This window comes from Podarcis bocagei (assembly GCF_964188305.1).
Source record: "Podarcis bocagei genome assembly, chromosome: 4".
Lineage (NCBI taxonomy): Eukaryota > Metazoa > Chordata > Lepidosauria > Squamata > Lacertidae > Podarcis > Podarcis bocagei.
The window spans coordinates 34,068,143-34,086,777 of record NC_138128.1 but is presented as its reverse complement, the minus strand read 5'-3'; the positions used below and the strand labels follow the sequence as shown (position 1 = coordinate 34,086,777).

Sequence of the window (18,635 nt, the reverse complement as noted above, 5' to 3'; positions counted from 1 at the left end):
GTCAAATAGGTTAATCTGGTTTAACAACAGCTTCTGATGCCGTTCTCTGGTGGTACAGCCTCATGAATGGACCATATCAGAAGAACTGAAGCTGCTAGTTTCAACAACACAGAATGAACTGCTTTCTGTCTGAGCTACAAGGAACTGGAATCATTTGGTACAAAGAATTAAACATATTTTACACATATATACATATGTTTACTGCCCAGCATTTTTTACTTCAGGTACATGTTTTTCTAAAATGAAGTTTCCCAAAATAAGATCTGCACACAAAAACAGAAAGCCTTCAACAGAGCTCTTAAAGAAAACAAATGTTATTTCTGTACGAATTAGTTAGACAGCCAGGTGCCTAAAATGGGACTAAAGTTTCTACTCTTAACAGAACATGGGGGACTCTGTATTGAAAGACTGTTTTTTCCTACCTGGACTGTTTATTTACCAAGCTTGTTACCAGAAATATAGCAAAGGAAGCAACAAGTGATTTGTCTGCATCAACCTGGAAGGTCATTAAGACAAACAGGTACCAGCAGTACTGCAAACAAAATCTATACATATACAGCCACAAATACTTTTTATTATAGGTTGAACTCTTAATAAGCAGTCAGTTTAAAATGTTCAATAGCTCCTATTTTCTGTTATCACATAGCATTAAGCTATTTTAACTGCATTAGCAGAGCATTATCTCTACAACATGAAGTGTTAATAATATTATTTGGGTTTGACTTAGCTCAGTGACCAGCACAGATAAATATATGAACTGTGCTAGCTGAACAGCTAAAGAACCTGAGCAATACCAAATGAAGAAAACAAAATAGTAAGTTCCCTTTCCCAGTTCTTTATACCTTTTCTTGCATCTAACAAAACCTTTGAAACAGGCAACAGAACTCATTATGAGTAAGAGTATCTCAGGAAACAAGCTTAACTCCCACATTTCAAGGTCAGTTTGCAGAGCTGAAACTTAAAAGATCAGTTATGCATTTATGCATAAAAAGAGTCATTGGATGCACTTCATCCTATTCTCTGCTTTACAGCTCTTTTACAGAGTGCTTTACAATCTATGTGTATGCATACACATTGTCTCTATTATTTAGCCTGTCAATAATCAGGTTCAGGGCTAATTACTGTGAGTGGGACAGTTAGTTTATTAAAAAAATTAATGAGTATACAAAAATGAAGGGAGAGTAGTCATCAACCTGTGCCTCCATTTTATGTATTTTGTGTATAAAGTGAAAAGAAATCAAAGAATTACAGAATCATGGAATTGTAGAGTTGAAACATACAAACTAATCTTATATTAGCTCTCCTTCCCATATTTTGTGTAACACTTAAAGCAGCTTTAAAATATATGAGCTTCTGAAAGTGGGGCTTCCCTTTCAGATTGTTTGGAAGCTGCAACAACCACAGAATGCAGCAACAAGGCTGAGTGTAGACATTTCAGGCCAAATACACACATTTTGCTGGTACCAAAATATATATATTCTGGTTGCCAGTCCACTACTGTGCACAGTTTAAGATGTCAACACATCTAAATTACACCTATAGGACCTGGTGCAAAATATTTGCACTTTCACCCATTGACAACTACGTAATATTTCAATACATTATCTGCCAACTGAGTACCACTCACTGCCTTGCTTCCTCTCTAAGCACTTTAGTATGGTGGCAACTACCCTTCGGAACTCCCTCCCACCGGATATCAGAAGCCTTCTGTATGTTTTTTCCAGAATGTGCTATAGATGTTCCTCTTTCAACAAACCTTTTAAAATACATATAGCATTTGGAACTAAATTGATTTTATGTGTGCGCTGTTGCTTTAAACAATATTAATCATTTTTTTAAAAAAATGTAATTGTTTTAAAGGTGTGTTATTATGTGTTGAATCGATTCAGGATGCTCCTTGGGAAGTGATTCATAAATGAAACAAAAAACTACCAAGCTATTGCTGGATCTATGAGAGGAGTATTCATCTATTGGTTAGTTTACATGGACATAAAAATGTGAGTTGCTTTCCTGGATCAGGCTAAAGTTTTAATGAAATGAGAGCTATTTCTGCGAGCGATCAGTGAGATGCCACCAGACAACTAGCACAATGAACATCAAGGAAGAGATAACCACTCTGTTTGCCCTGAAACTTCATAGTGTTATGAACATGGAGATTCCATTATTGGTTGGAGCTATGAAAGTAAACCCTCCTCATAGAGGAATTTGTTGATTAAAAAAAAATGCTATCTACATCAATGGCCCAAGACATGGCACCAGTGCATCATTTAGAGACGCAGATGGTGAAACATATGAGGACTAAGTTTGCTGATACTTGGCAGGAAAGGTAAGGTTCGAAATGACATTCATTTTTTAAAAAATCCTAATATAAGTAAAGTAAGAACAGTCAAAGCTTTGGTACTATTTTCAAGACAAACTGTGTTTTTCTGAGAAGTTAGCAATGACTCAAATAATCTGAGCCAACACCAATATTAAGCAAAACTGCATTTCTAATTTTCAGAAACCATATCAGGTTTTTCATCAACCGTGGTGTAGTGGTTAAGAGCGGTAGTCTCGTAATCTGGGGAACCGGGTTCGCGTCTCCGCTCCTCCACATGCAGCTGCTGGGTGACCTTGGGCTAGTCACACTTCTCTGAAGTCTCTCAGCCCCACTCACCTCACAGAGTGTTTGTTGTGGGGGAGGAAGGGAAAGGAGATTGTTAGCCGCTTTGAGACTCCCTAGGGTAGTGATAAAGCGGGATATCAAATCCAAACTCTTCTTCTTCTTCTTCTTCAAATGACCCTGGAAGGAAAGTCCAACTCTAACAAGAATCTTATTGTGACAGTTAAGGTAATAGTTACCTATAAAGCAAAGTTAACAGACAGACCTAAAGAAGAGCTGTAAAAACTTTATTTTGAACATGCGTATTTCTAAAACCTGCAGGTGGCAAGCACTATCTTAAGAGGCATTATTTCTTTAATTGGATAGCTGTGGTATGAGAGCCACAAAACCAAGTCAAAAACAGATTCATGGTTGGAATAATCGAATCATTGTTAGGAAGGAACTATAAATGATGGAATTTGGTATCAGGATTTGAGTGTTAATACTGACGGGGTTTTTTTAATTGCAGACTTGCACATATACAGAGGGGAGGGGAGACACTGTTGACATTTATGAAGAATTGAACACAGAACTCAATATTCTTATAGGAGTCCCTCTCTGCTCACATCCAACTCAAGGAAGACTTTCCACAACACGTACTATATTGCTACAATAATGAAACAATCCAGGTGTCAGGCTCTGGACATTATTGGCAGAAACTGCTTGCATCCAAGCTCACTTTCAACCTCCTGCAACAGACCATAGTAATGGGCTGTAAGAAATTTACTACATCCAGGCAACCATCAAGCTTCAGAAATCCACAAGTAAATGATTAGCCATACAAGCTGCTGAAAGCCCAGGCAAAAACCATATTTGTACAGCAACACAGGAAGAAGCCTACTGTTGTCAAGATAGTTTAAAAAAGAGAGAGACAGGCATTTAGAAGATAAAGGTCCCCTTCCCCCACAACACAGCTTTCCAGTCCTATAAACACTTTTATCTATCTGCTTTAAATGAAGGGTGACTTCTAATGTCACATGATGGACTTTCCCTTTTGTCCCTTCTCCACTGCAGTTCCCCAAGCAGCCCAAATCTACTGAAGAGAGTCCCTCAACCCCCTAGAACAGATATTGGTGGAACATCTGCAGTAGAGAAGAGGAATCTGTTCCACCAACAGAGCCGTATTCCGATGGTGGATGGGCACAATTTGATTTCTCCAGAAGTCTGAAGCCATTATACCTCAGGCGTGCCTTAGATTATATCTGCTCTATCATAAGTTTCCCTTCTAGGAAAATATGCCTCAAGTCTAAATCTAAGGCTTAAGATGCCTTCAGTTTGACTTCACACACCTGAAAAAGTGGTTTATAGTGAACAGTTATATTCTGAGAAGGAGAGGAAGTCACATATACAGAGCACGGCAACATCAGAACGTTCAACCTTTGCATAATACCACCGTGCTGAAAAGAGAAATGTTTTGCAATGTGACCACTACAAACTATTTCTTAATGTTACTTTTGTTGTATAATCCTATACACATTTAACTCACAGCTCAAGCAGCACACATGCCTTCTTTCTTCTTCAGTGATCACTTGTAGCCGAGTAAGTTTGTCTTTCATGAACACGGTCTTTAACAGTGAGTTCGTAAGTGACCGTGGAGGCCAGTTCTGGATCCACACATCCTTTCACAGTGAGGACATAGGTTTCTGGGCGGGAGTTGATCACGGTGTGGATTTGCCAAGCGTGCCTTCCTCTTAGCACGTTTCTCCCTTGCATCCTGAGTTTGAGTGTCTTCAAAGTCCATGACACCTTTGGTAAAGGCTGTTCTCCAATTGGAGCGCTCACAAGCCGTTGCTTCCCAATTCTCTGTGTTTATACTACATTTTTAAAATTTGCCTTGAGAGAGTCTTTAAACCACTTTTGTTGACCACCAGCATTACGCTCCAGTGGGGTGTTTCCCTTCAACAAAGTGCAGAATCATGGCAATGAAAATAGAGTTGGGGTGATAACACAACCCTGTTTAATACTTGATCCCACTGTACATGGTTCACTTTGAGAGCCATTGTTATCTGCTATTGTTGCTGTCATATTATGGAGGAGCTGAAGGATATTCACAAATTTATCTGGGCAGCTAATTTTCAGGAGGACAGTCCACAGGACATTAAAATTTACAGTGTTGAAGGCCCTAGTCAGGTCAATAAACGCCATATTTGGGGGTTGGTTTTGCTTTCTGCATTTTTCTTGAAGCTGTTGAGCAGTAAAAATCATATCCACTGTCCCCCTAGAAGGTAAAAAAACATTTTGGGATTCAGAAAGGGTAGCCTCAGATATTGTTAGGAGACGGTTTGCTAAGATCCTTGCAAGAATTTTGCCAGCCGCAGCTAATAAAGAGATGTCTTGACGCAGTGGATTCTATCACCTTTTAAAAAGAGATTAATAATTTTGGCATCCCTAAAGTCTGCTGGGATCTCTTCTCCCAGATTTTTTTCGATGAGCTTGTGAAGTTATTGTGTAAGTTCAATTCCGCCCACTTTGAAGACTTCGGCAGGTACCCCATCAGGTCCACTGGCTTTGTTGTTTTTCATATGGTTAACAGCTGTACACAACTCTCCCATTAGAGATACTGCAAGCTCATTTCCTATTTTTATTTGTGGAATTTGTGAGAGGAGATGCTGGTAATGTTCTTTCCAGCGCAGTGCAATACTGTAGCTTCTTTACCTTTTAGAAGTGTGGCACCATCTGTTGAGCATAGGGGGCATATGCCATGATTTATTGGCCCATAGATGGTCTTTGTGGCTTTAAAGAAACTCTGTACATCATGAGTGTCAGCTAAGTGCTGGATCTCTCTAACTTTTTTTTATCCACCGGGTGTTCTTTAGTTCTCTGGTTCTTCTTTGAACTTCAGTCTTAGTGTTGGCATAGGTTTTTTTCTTAGCAGCACCATTTCTCTCTCTTTGCAAGAACTGAAAGGCCTTCCTTTTCTTGTCAATAACACATTCAATCTTACTATCATTCTCATCAAACCAGTCCTGGTGTTTCTTGGTTTGGTACCCAATAGTTTTTTCGCAGGCTGAAATAATGGATGTTTTTAGCTTGATCCAGTGTTCCTTGATGTCGTCAGGGAACTCCAAAAGCAGACTGTCCTTAAGAGTCATTTGGAAGCAATCCCGCTTAATAGGATCTTGCAGGGCTTGAGTGTTCATTTTGCGCCTTGGTTTCCTTCCTTGAAGCCTGCGTTGAGGTATAATCTTGATAGCCATCATGGAATGTATTAATCGGTGATCTGTCCAGCAATCATCAGCACTCATCATAGCTCTGGGAAGGAGCACATCACGGTGATCTTCAGCTCAGACAATTACATAGTCTAAGAGGTGCCAGTGCTTCGATTGAGGGTGCCTCCATATGTTTTCAATTTATTTTTTGTCGAAAGAGTGTTTCGGTAGTATCAAGATTGTGCACTGCACATAGTCAAAAGTAAGCCTCCATTCTGGTTGTTGTTGCCAATTCCTTCTTTCCCAATAGTCCCAGGCCACAGATCAAAATCTCACCCAACTCTTGCATTAAAATCACTCCAGAGGATACCTCAGGCGCCTCTGATAGGATGGTATCCAGCTAAGAGTAAAAAAAATCTTTAATGTCTTTATCGGCATCCAGTGTTTGTGCATAAGCGCTTATAATAGTAGCAAGTTTTACTCGGAGGGTTGGAAGTTGTTCATTAATGCCAGTAGGGACTTCTGACAAGAGTTTCAAAAGATCGTTTTTGATAGCAAAGCCTACTTCATGTATTCAAAGTTCTTGCTCAGGTAGACCTTTCCAGAAGGTGTAGCCTCCTTTTTCTTCCTTCAGTTGTCCCTCACCTGCTCTTCGAGTTTCTTGAAGTGCTGCAATATCGATGTTAAAAAGTCACAATTCTCTTGCAATGATGGCAGTCCTGCGTTCAAGACGTTCATTATCTGTGTTATCCAACAAAGTTCGTATATTCCATGTTCCAAAGTTCAACTGTCTTTTACGACCACAGGGTGGTGACCCCACTGGATGCGGTCAGGGGAAAAGGGAGGCAGTCTATGTTTAGGATATGTTTTCTAGCCCCTCCCCCTATTCAGGGTGAGAGGGTAGATCCTAAATAGGACTGCTCAATCATGGGATACAGCTGCCGGGCTACTCAACTGCCGGAATTCCTTGAATCAGAGCAACTGAATCTATATCCACTGCCCATGTGCCGGTTCATGACTAAAGGCTTTCAAATTTCATGGTCCTGCCCCCATTACCATTTGCCGATTGCCATGGGACTTGTTTGGGTTTGGGATGGGTTTTTGGAAGACACCTGTGCATGAATTTGTTTTATGTGTGTAGATCCGTGCATGGTGACCAATGCAGAGTCTTCACAGTAAGGCTCTATGCATGAGTATCATGACGACTGGTAGATTCTTATCTGTTGCAGTCTTCACCCACCTTCACAGCCGTTGTAACATACCACTTGTTATCTTCCGCCTGTTCTGCAGTTGAGGACTTCTTGGATCATTCCTTGTCCAGCTCCTCCCCTTTGACCTTACCACCTTGGGTGACCCTGCTGAGAGTACGAGACTCCCAATGGCTTCACTCACAAGGGTCATAGGAACGTGCAAGCCCACTCACCACAACAAGGTGATGATCCAGTGAGAGCATGCATGCTACCAGGCAGTGTGGTGTAGCGCTCAAGAGTGTCTGACTAGGACTGCAAGGACCTAGATTCAACTGATGACCTAAGCTCTCAATCTAACCTGTGTCACAGGGTTGTTGTGAAATCATAAGAGGGGAGAGGGAACCATAAAAGCAGCCTTGAGCTCCTTAGAGGGAAGGTAGGATATACCACTTTGAAGGGTTTTTTTGCAATCAATAAGCGTTTATGAAATAAATAAATAATAAAATATAAATGTAATAAATATATTACAAATGAAGAAATAAGTCCTAGTAAACTACCACTTTTAGCTTAGTGATATCTATTGCCAGGGGAGGGTTCTATTTGTAAGTCATTTAGGACCTATGGATGCTCAAATTCCACCCTTCCTTTATTGTACATTCCCTGCCATTGCTGCTACTGAAAGTTAAGTTTTGGGCAAAGAAAACGGGTGAGGGAAGAAAGCTTCCCAGGCTCACCAGGAAAAAGAAAGGGAGTCGGTGTTATTGCAAGGGGGAACAAGAACAAGGTAGTCTTTCCTACAGCCATTTCTTCTTCTCCTTTCCCTTGACAAGAAAGCTTGGGATAGCAGAAAGGAGAGAAAGTGACTGCAAGAAAGATTGGGAACAAGTTGTCAGAAAAATATTTGCAATAAGTAAGGTTTTCTGAGAATACACTGCAAAATGGAGCTTTCTCCAATAATTCCCTGAAACAAGCTTCAAAAGACCAGCACCACCCAAGCAAAGTTAGAAACTATCCAATTAACATATTTACAAGCCAATAGGATTTGAAAAAAACAATGTTTCCCTTTGGTGCTGCTGTTTTGGTATTATCAACTCCTTTGTCTATCTCAAATATATACTGTATAGTCAAGCGTAATGATCAATACAAGTGAAATACAGCTGCTATGTGTATTCGGTAGTCAAGATAAAGTGGGAGAGAGAAGCATGCCACTCGAGAAATGATGCCAGAGCAGCTAGGTAACAAAAATAGTTGAGACGGATGACCCTGAGTTACTTTCACTCTGCTATGCATTGGACTACATGCATATTTTGCAGCTCTGCCGATCCAGGGTTTGGGGATAAACATTCAGCTGCTACTCCTAGAACAAGAATCTCAAGGTCTCTACCGTATCTTCTACACAATATGAACTTTGGCCAATTCCATGGGACCTTGAAGCAGAAAACAGATTCTAGCTCAGCCACCTTCCCAAAAAAGTGGAAAATTACTAGCTTCAAGCAAGTGTCATGTGTCTCTGAACCCGTTATCTAGTTATACAACACTGGTTTTCATCCACACACAAAACAAAAGGGGTGTAGAAAAATGTACATTTGTGGAGGAGACAGAATAGGAAGAAATATTTGTAGTTGGTCTGTTCAAAAGCAGCACAATAAAAGAGATGAATAGTAAAACCTGTGACCATTCAGAAAAGGAAGGCTAAGATACTATTTTCTCTTATCAGAAAAAGGACAGGGACAACAAATGTGTTTCCCAAGAAAGTAGATGAGATAACATTGGTCTCCTGCTACTCAGATCTGCCTGGAAAAACTGAGACCACACAGCACAGTGTCATTCACCCAACACAAAGCAGTTTTCCAGAGAGTTAAGGCTAGTGTTTCCATTTACAACTAACAAGTCCTACCACATTGACATAAAACCATACATATTCATCCCATTGCCTTCAAGATTCAGTCACAGTAGATTCTTTTGTAGGTTAGCTCCTGAACTCTACCCCTAAAGTTACTTATGGATACAAGAAAGCCTATCTTTAAAGCAACTTAAATATCTGCTTTTTTACTACACAATAAAACACTAAGCCTTTATTTATTTGAAAAATAATGTCAGCAAGATACTTACAAACTAATCCTTAAAAAGAAAGGATCCTTTAAAAAAGGTGCAGACGTATTCAATGAGGCCTATTCCTATATATATCCAGGATATGTATGTATACACAGGATTGCTGCCTAACAGTATAATCCTATGTATGCCTACTCAGAAGTATGTCACCTTGAGTTTAATGGGTTTATTCCAGGTATGTATGACTGGCCTATTTACTAGTTATGTAGAAGACAACAGTATTACAGTAAATTTATTCCAAGATGCCATGAAGCCAATCTAGAAAGAAGAACACTGTGTCAGGCAATGTGAAGTATGCTTGATCCCTCCCTTTCCCTTATCAAAATAAAAGCTACTACTTTTATGTCACTGCTCTGCTAGGATTACAGTTCCCTCCAACACAGCAAATTTGGGTGGCTGAACACCTATCACTCTGGAAACAACCCCCCCCCCAAAAACACACACCACCCCAGCAGTTTCTACATACCCAGAAAACTTCCTAGGGACATGAACACATTTTCAAATTTAAAATCCCAAACGCAGCCTCACAATGATGGGTGAGTTGCCACATCTTACATAATGTCAAAATCACTTGAGCAGGGAGACAAAAGAATTTAGAAGAAAATGGTTAAAGCCTTAAATTATAGGAGGTATTTTGGAGAAGGGAGATTGTAATCTGACCCAAAACACTCCCTTCCCAACACTATAGAGGACTGTATTCTGGAGATACGTGACAACATTTTCCTGCAGGTCCCACTTGTAACTATTTATTAGAAATGCTGACTTAGTCGCCACTGGTGATGCATAAAGATTATCTAAATAAGCAGGCCAAAATCAACCCAGTAAAACAGCAGTTCTGTCTCCCGGCGCCCGAGACGAGTCTCCTCTATCCCATTCTGCACATTCTGGGCAGAAGAACTAACATTTCCTCAGTCACCCCAACCAAATAAGTTTCGTTTTCCCTCAGCACTTGGATGCTGAGGGAGAAGGTATGAGTTGTGAAGAAACGATAGAAAGGGAACGAGGGAGAGAAAAAGGGGGGGGGGGAGGAGGAGAAGGAGAAGGGCAAAAGGCCAGTGACAATTCCCACCTACCCTCCAGCAAACAGGTGCACGAAAGTGTCTTTCTGGTTCATCTTCTCATGCTCGTCCCAGGAAGACACTCGAGGGGAAGGCGGCGGGAGGATCAGCCTCCGCCCGGCGCTCCTGGGCAGCCTGAGGAGAGAGGAGGACGCGGGGCCAGGAGCGCTGCCATCGACCTCGGAGAGGAAGGCAGCCCAGGAGGGAGCAGCCTCGGCCCTGCCGCGCTCAGGGGCCCCCACACGACCCTCTCCCAAACGGTTCCTCCTGCCTCAGCCCCAGAGAACTCGCCACCCCGCCGCCGCCTCCTTCCGCCTCCTCGCCCAGCCGGGGATACGCAGCGACAGGCAGCTTCCAAGGCACCGAACTGCCAGGCCCGCTCGCTTCTTCCAACGCGAAACGAGGCCCAATATAAACAGACGCCGCCATTGGCTGGCGGGCGACGTGACGTCGCCGGCCCAAGCTTTAATCAGGCTTTGCGCACGTGATCGGAGGCGCTCAGCGCAGCCAGCGAATCAATGGAAGGGAAGGAGGCGGAGGAGGAACCCGATGCATTTGCAAAAGCTCTGGTGGAGGGAGAGAGCGTGCTAAAACAAGCTGTAGCTTAGGGCCCCACTCTCTTGGGGGACCCGCAAAATTTAATTGTATTTCACTATTAATATACTTCTTAATTGTATTTCATTTCAACAATTATTTTGATAAAATACATATTTTGTAATGTGCAAAGGGCTTTAGATCCCTATTAGGTGCATAAATTACCATATAGCATATATTCAGCACAAAAAACAGCGACAATTTGTTGCTGACAAAGTACAGCTGGACATATAAAGGGCCCCAGTAGCTCATCAAACCTAAATCCGGGCCAGATCCTATACCCGTGCTTACTTGGGAGCAAGCAATGCCCGTTGGACTTTTCGGGAGCTGCTACCCCCCCCCCCCAATACTGAGCGCTGAGACGTGCGGTTCACACGGATTCCGCAGCAAGGAAAGGCTCACAAACGTTATCTGCCCGGATTAGAGCGCTATCTCTCCACCTTTGGCTCTTGCAGGTAAAGGGGGACGGACGCACGGGCTGTGCACGCCGCCGGTCTTTTGCAACTCGACTGCCTGTCCTCTTGGGCCAGAGGGAAAGGGAAAGGAAGTGAGCCTTGTTCAAATCGTTCCTAGGCTTTACAGGATTTATGCTCCTTAAGCCAGAGGTTTCACCCCAAAGCCAATTCCATCTGCCTAGGGGAGGATCTGCAAGCAAACAGGGTTGTTTTGTTGAGTTTTTTGTCCCGGGGTGGGGTGGGGGCTGCTTATTTAACACCAGTCAGCATTTATATTGGAATTTCTTTTAATGCGTTTTTATTTTGTCACTTTTTTTTTTTTACTGTCCTGGGCTACCGCGGGTGGGAGGGAGGGCTAGGTGTGAATTTAATAAACAAACCCCAAGTTGCAGATTGGTTCCCTCAAAACCAAGATCAGATTTTTAAGACTTGGAGGAAAAGCAAATGGTATCCTTCTCCAGCTTACTGTTCTGCCTACTGCTGTCAGATCATGCAAGTGTTTGATAAATACTAAAGGCGAGTGCGGTGGGGGAAGGTTGCATTCCCTTTTAGAGATTTATAGTTTCCCCACCATTTTACGCTTCCTGCCCCAATGGTGTTCAGATGCCAGGCAACCCCTGCTCTTAGGGCATTTTCCAAACTACTTGCTTTTTTCATGCAATATTTAGTAATTCTTACTGGGCCACAGGATCTTTTATTGTACTTTAAGCAAGTTTTTTGGCCCCTGGTATTGGAGAAATAGGATTCCCCCGTTAACACTCCAAAAGCGTGATAGTGTTGAGTGGGATTTCACAAGCATCATAAAAATAACATAGGTGTCACTCTACGCCCCTCCTTCAGCCACCAACATGGGTGTTGGGATTGCACTGCTAGGCTACAATTCTTACCTGGGAGTCAGCCCCACTGAATTCAGTATATTTTAGACATGTATAAGATTACATTAACATTTCAATTGCCTTCCCCCTCCTTTGGCTTCAGCTTCACACCCAACACATTCTTGTGTCCTTTTGGCCTATCAATTAGCTGAACCCAAATGAATCCAGTAACTATGAGAATGGAAATTCTTTTAAGTCAGACACATTTGTGCTTCTGTCTTGTATTTTTATGTTGTGAACTGCCCTGAGATCTACGGATTAGGGACAGTATACAAATTTAATAAACAAACAAATAAAATAATAAATAAATGGAATCTGGCTTATTCAAGAGCAACATCTCATGAAGAAAAGCCTTTCCTTGTTCATAAAACTTATATTATTCCAGCTCTATGCACATTTACACAAAATCAAACCCCGTTGAATCAAGAGGGCTTTATTCCTGAATAGAAAAGCAGAGGCTTTGGATATAGAAAAGTGTCCTTAGGATAATTGGGGGGGGGGGAGGGTAGCAAATGACCACATTACATGAATCAATTGGCAGAATTAGAAACACAAAATAAACAGGCCACAGTATAGAAGAGAAACTAAACTGAATAGGTATAAAAGTTGGGTCTAGCCCAGGAATAGGTAATTATTATTTTTGAGCTTGAGGGCCACATTCCTTGCCACATATGTAAAACCTGATGAATGATGAATTTATGTGGTGAACTGCCCTGTGATCTTTGGATGAAGGGCAGTACACAAATAATAAAGAATGAATGTAAATTCTCCCTTTATACAGTAGGCAAGTTTCTACACACATGCATTCAAACTCCTCTTTATCTACCATCCAGTGACCTAAGCAGCATTGTCAGAGGTAAAAGACATGTTTTAAACCATGCAAAAACATGAGAGTCAGGAAGCAGGGTGGCTAAGGGGGGGGGTGGCCTGCAGAGAATCCAGAGGGGAGAATCATATAGACCAGGAGGGCCACATTTGCCTCCCAGCCCCCAGGCCTGAGGTTCCACACCCACTCTACGATTCTATGACATTTTCAGCAGCATGCACTGAAAAATTTGCTCAGTTTTCCCCCTAAATGGTTGTTCCTGTACTACCATGAAGTAAGGGGTCCTACATAAATACTCCAAATATTGACACCTTCGTCTTCAGGGTACCTGTATGCACAATCCTAATCCCGCTTGTCTGGAGGTGAACCCCACTAACTTCAGCATAACTTGCTTCTGAGTAGTTGTGGTCAGGATTGCAGAATGTTGCTTAATTAAGTCCCACACAAAACCAACCGGTGTAGATCCACTGTCTCCTCCCCTTTCCCCCCAAGCGCAAAATACAACCCCAAAAGGTGACGTCACGGCCTTCCCAATTAAGGATGCGAAAGCGGGGGAGGGAGGGAGAAGAGAGAGATACGGAAGGAAGAGGCTCCTCCGCCCAAAGTCAACACAAGGCGAGAGATTCTGCTCCTTTGCTACCTTCCCACCCCTCTCTGGCGCTGGATCAGGCCGGGTGCCTGTGCAAAGCGTCTCTTGTTTTGTCAGGAAATCAGCCCTGCCGGATTTCAGAGGGATCAGGAATGCAAGCCTCAGCGCCTACCCCACCCTGCAGCAGTTGCTGCTCCTACTCCATTTGCACCGCGGCTGCCGCAGCCCAACCGAGAAGCAGAAGGGAAGGTTTTCTCCGGAACGCTGCCTCGGGTCTCTCCCCAGGCGGGCCCGCTTCCCTCCGGGAGTCCCCTTAACACCCCCAGCCAGTCGCCTTTTCCCTCCCCGGCAGGCCTTGTGTAAGCAAACCGATCTGGCCCGCTTGCTCCCCGAGCGGATCTCTCTCGCGCTCCTGCAGAGGCAGAGGCGCTGCGTTCACACGTTCCTCCCTCTCCCCCGCGCGCCCCCGGCAGCCCCCGCCCGCTCGCACCTACCCTCCAGCAAACAGATGCACCAGGGTGTCTCTCTGGCTCATTCTCTCTCATTCTCGTCCCCAGCAAAACGGGAGGGAGGCCGGGGAAGGGAAGGACGCGAGGCGGCGCAGCGCACTTCCTTTTCTCCCAGGCTGCTCAATGGCGCAGCGCCGAAGGAGGGGCTCTGCCGGCCGCCCCCTGCCGGCCGAGGAGCGAACCGCGTCTCTGCGGGACGAGGAGCGAGCGCGTGCCAGCCGAGGAATCCATGCTGAAGTGGAGATAAAGGGGCGTGCAATAGCAGACTCTAACCTACGGATCACCTGCCCAGCCACCCCCGTTTCTTTCCGTCGCGCAGGCTCGTGGGTTTGTGCCCAGCATTGGGCTAAATAAATAAATAAATAAATAATCCTGCATCGCAGGGGGTTGGACTAGATGACACTAGTGGGCCCTTTCGTCTACAGTGGTACCTCGGGTTAAGTACTTAATTCGTTCCGGAGGTCCGTTCTTAACCTGAAACTGCTCTTAACCTGAAGCACCACTTTAGCTAATGGGGCCTCCCGCTGCCGCCATGCCGCCAGAGCACAATTTCTGTTCTCATCCTGAAACAAAGTTCTTAACCCGAGGTAATATTTCTGGGTTAGCGGAGTCTGTAACCTGAAGCGTATGTAACCTGAGGTACCACTGTATTGTATACAATTCCACGCTGAACGCATGGAACTGCTATATAAGGGACTGCCAGTGGTGCCCAAAGTGGGCAGTAGCGCCGCCGGGAGGGGCACGCTGGGATTACCTGAAGGTGTACTATCGGCCTTCGAAAAGCGGCTGGCTACCACGGGGTCAAGTTCATCCACTTTGTTTAAAACATTGGATTTTGAAGAAACGGGCAATTAATTGTTACTGTTTCGAATTTTGTTGTGGTCCTTCCCGAGTACAAACCGCGATTCTGAATAAGGTTTTTTAGAGGGTAGCGGGCACTGGGGATGGAACCAAGAGGCAGGAGCAGGACCAAATTTGGGAACCCGGGCTTCTCATAACGTCTCTCCTGCAAAGCCTGCGCCTCGCAGTCGGTTTTTCGCGTTGGGGGGGCAACGCACAGCAGCTCTGCCGCAGGACTCTTCAATCGGGGCTCTTCAAAGTTCTCCGGATCCCAGACGGCTGTCCCTGAGCCAGACAGACACCTTCCATATGTGCCTTTTTTGCAAATCCTCCTGCCACCGTCCCTCTCACCAACCCTACTATTTCTATTAGCAGCAACCCTTTATGCTTCAGCTCCTTCCTCATTCAGCATTCGCAAGCCGGTAGGCGGCACAGCACCAATTCATGTCCAAACCACACAGGCCTTGCTTCTCCCTTCCTCGTCGTTTGTATCCAGGATCCCCTCCTCTTCCTTAAGGCACACAGATCACCTGATCACAGGCTCTCCCATAATGGCAAGATGTACAGTATTGTAATTCTATCTAAATGATGGCGATGATTTTTTTAATGTGCATCTCTACATATATTCCAGTATAATCAAATTTTGGCATCTCTGCAATGGGGTGAGCTCCTGTTGCTCAGTCCCTGCTCCTGCCAACCTAGCAGTTCAAAAGCACGTCAAAGTGCAAGTAGATAAATAGGTACCACTCCGGCGGGAAGGTAAACAGCATTTCCGTGTGCTGCTCTGGTTTGCCAGAAGCAGCTTAGTCATGCTGGCCACATCACCCAGAAGCTGTACGCCAGCTCCCTCACCGGCGCTCATCTTCCTAAAGCGAGATGAGTGCTGCAACCCCAGAGTTGGTCACGACTGGACCTATGGGTCAGGGGTCCCTTTACCTTTACCTTTATGTACCTCTTGTTTAGGGATCCATAAGTGGCCAACCTAGACTTACCGGTACTTCAAATGGCCTTGGGAGGGGCTCTTTAGTTTAGATGGTGCTTTATGTCCCACTTTAGATAGTAAGATGTTAAAATGTGGTAAGCCAAACCTTCCTTTGTTTGGGGGTCTGTCTCATCCTGTTGGGGGACTTCTGCTGCAAATTTCTGCCTCGATGGGACCACAGGACACATAGAACCTCAGAGATGAAGTTAAAGAAGTGTTCATATGGTACAGAATCTGAAGCCAGGAGAGGGAAATAAATCAGTCTGACAGGTTTTATGGACTCAGTTTTGCACCTGGATGCTCAGGTGGTGGCTGCAGCCAGGTGTACCTTTGCCCAGCTTATAGACTAGTGCACCAACTACATCTGTTGGATGATGCCGGCCATGGCCCATGGTGACACATGCCTTAGTTATATCTAGATTGCCTTGTTGCAAGGCATTGCGCTTTATAAGTGCCAGATGCCAATTTGCTTCCAGGACTCATTTTGTGTTTTAGGAGGACAATTTGATGTACTTTTTAATATGTACCTAATGTAAAAACGGGACGCGGGGGGTGCTGTGGGTTAAACTACAGAGCCTAGGGCTTGCTGATCAGAAGGTTGGCGGTTCGAACCCGGAAGCTGTACGCCGGCTCCCTCGGCCAATAAAGTGAGATGAGCGCCACAACCCCAGAGTCCGTCACCACTGGACCTAATGGTCAGGGGTCCCTTTACCCTTTACCTAATGTAAAAACACACACCAAGAAGCACATCACTGGAAAGTGTTCAGAGGCAGAGGATGCAGCTGTGGGAGAGTCCATTTTTAGTAAACTACATAGCTCAGTCGGTAGATCATGAGACTCTCAATCTCAAGGTCATGGTTTTGAACCCCATTTTGGCCAAAAGATTCCTGCATTGCAGGGGGTTGGATTAAATGACCATAATATTCCCTTCCAACCACAATTCTATGATTCTACCCCCCCCCCCAATTCTAGCACCCCTTCTTGCTATTACTTTTCTGATTGAGCTGTTTTTCAGTGCAAAGTCGGGACATTGTTACATGTTGTGCAGCTCTTTAGTCTCTTTTCAAACAAGAAACCTAAAGATTCCTCGCAAAAAGTCACCCTTTGTCCTCTTATCAGAACATTCAGTCATATTTGGGTATGATGTTAATACTGCTTTTCCATGTGAGCACAAGCATTAACCAATTATACGTTTTGAAAGAGTCTGATTGTGTACATTGCATGTGCCTCAAATATCTCTAAAAGCGTTTCAAATGTCTGGACAAAGTGAAAGACTGTGCAATATTAGATAACATCATGCGGAACTCATTTTTCCAGTGAACTGCATCACCACTAAATAATAATAATAATAATAATAATAATAATAATAATAATAATAATAATTCTATATTAGTATTCAGTTGAAATTGAAATTCAGTAATCTTAAACAGTCAGACATGAATGAAAAGTGAACAGTGACCTTTAAAGGCTCCTCTCTTCTGAGGATTTCACCATTCTTTTATAATGCTTCTGGTGTCATTTTACCTGCCAGGCAGCTGGTTCTCTGGCAGGCAAGATGCCATTAGAACATTGGAATCACGGCCCAGTCATTAGACAGGAAAACGCTGCTGCTTCAGGCGGCAGAAATGTGCACCCCCCCCCCAGCTGAGTGCCCTGTCTGCCCTGCTGCCTCCACCAGCAGCACCAGTTTGGGGCCTGAAATCACATGAGATTCTGTGGTGGATGCGGCAGGGCGTGTGGTGGTTGCAGGAGCAGGTAGGTTGTGGTGGGAGAGGCACAAGTGGCAGGGCACAGCAGCACTTCAGTCAGGGGCTGGTCTGGATCAGAAGACTGGGAAATGCAATCACAGAGAGATCAGCTCCTAACAGAAGAGGAAGTGGAATATTTGCGCCCCCACCCTGCCCTGCTTCCCATGTTTCCAGAAGCAGAGAGACAGGCAGACATAAGCTGCTCAGTTGAGAGAGGAGCTACCCAGCTATAAAATAGTAGCTAAGCAACCAGAAGGGAGGGAGCAGCTGGGCGATACATCACTCAAGAGTGCGGGAGAAGCACCTCCCTCCCCCCGAACTTGGAGGTCTGAGCATGTCATAGAACAAAGGAGACACGGGGAGACTTCCCATTGGTGTGCTTCTTGCTGTAGAAGTGGGGAGGAGTCACAGTAGGTAGAATGTCAGGTAGTTGTTTATCTCTTTGACATCTGATGGGAGGGCGTTCCATAGGGTGGGCGCCACTACTGAGAAAGCCCTCTGCCTGGTTCCCTGTAGCTTTGCTTCTCACAATGAGGGAACCGCCAGAAGGCCCTCGGTGCTGGACCTCAGCGTCTGGGCAGAGCAATGGGTGTGGAGACGCTCCTTCAGGTATACTGGGTCGAGGCCGTTTAGTGTGTGTTCGGCCGAATTGTGTTCGGAAACGTACTGGGAGCCAATGCAGGTCTTTCAAGACTGGTGTTATATGGTCTTGGCAGCCACCCCCAGTCACCAGTCTAGCTGCCGCATTCTGGATTAGTTGTAGTTTCCGGGTCACCTTCAAAGGTAGCCCCACGTAGAGCGCATTGCAGTAGTCCAAGCGGGAGATAACTAGAGGATGCACCACTCTGGCGAGACAGTCCGCGGGCAGGTAGGGTCTCAGCCTGCGTACCAGGTGGAGCTGGTAGACAGCTGCCCTGGATACAGAATTGACCTGTGCCTCCATGGACAGCTGTGAGTCCAAAATGACTCCCAGGCTGCGCACCTGGTCCTTCAGGGGCACAGTTACCCCATTCAGGACCAGGGAGTCCTCCACACCAGCCCACCCCCTGTCCCCCCAAAACAGTACT

At 44.6% G+C, this 18,635-nt stretch overlaps 1 protein-coding gene across 2 annotated transcripts in view; it reads right to left on the bottom strand.

Annotated features, from left to right (window-relative positions):
• SLC25A36 (solute carrier family 25 member 36) overlaps positions 1–14,143 on the bottom strand; it is a 36,635-nt gene extending 22,492 nt beyond the window's left edge. Inside the window, exon 1 of one of the 2 annotated variants that reach the window (XM_081192732.1) lies at positions 13,984–14,143. In XM_081192732.1, coding sequence (XP_081048858.1) covers positions 13,984–14,024 — 41 coding nt within the window. In that variant the 5' untranslated portion in view covers positions 14,025–14,143. Of the gene's footprint in view, positions 1–10,165; positions 10,579–13,983 lie in introns of those variants that run through there. The other variant, XM_081192733.1, reaches the window with a different exon arrangement.
• Positions 14,144–18,635: the final 4,492 nt, after the last annotated feature.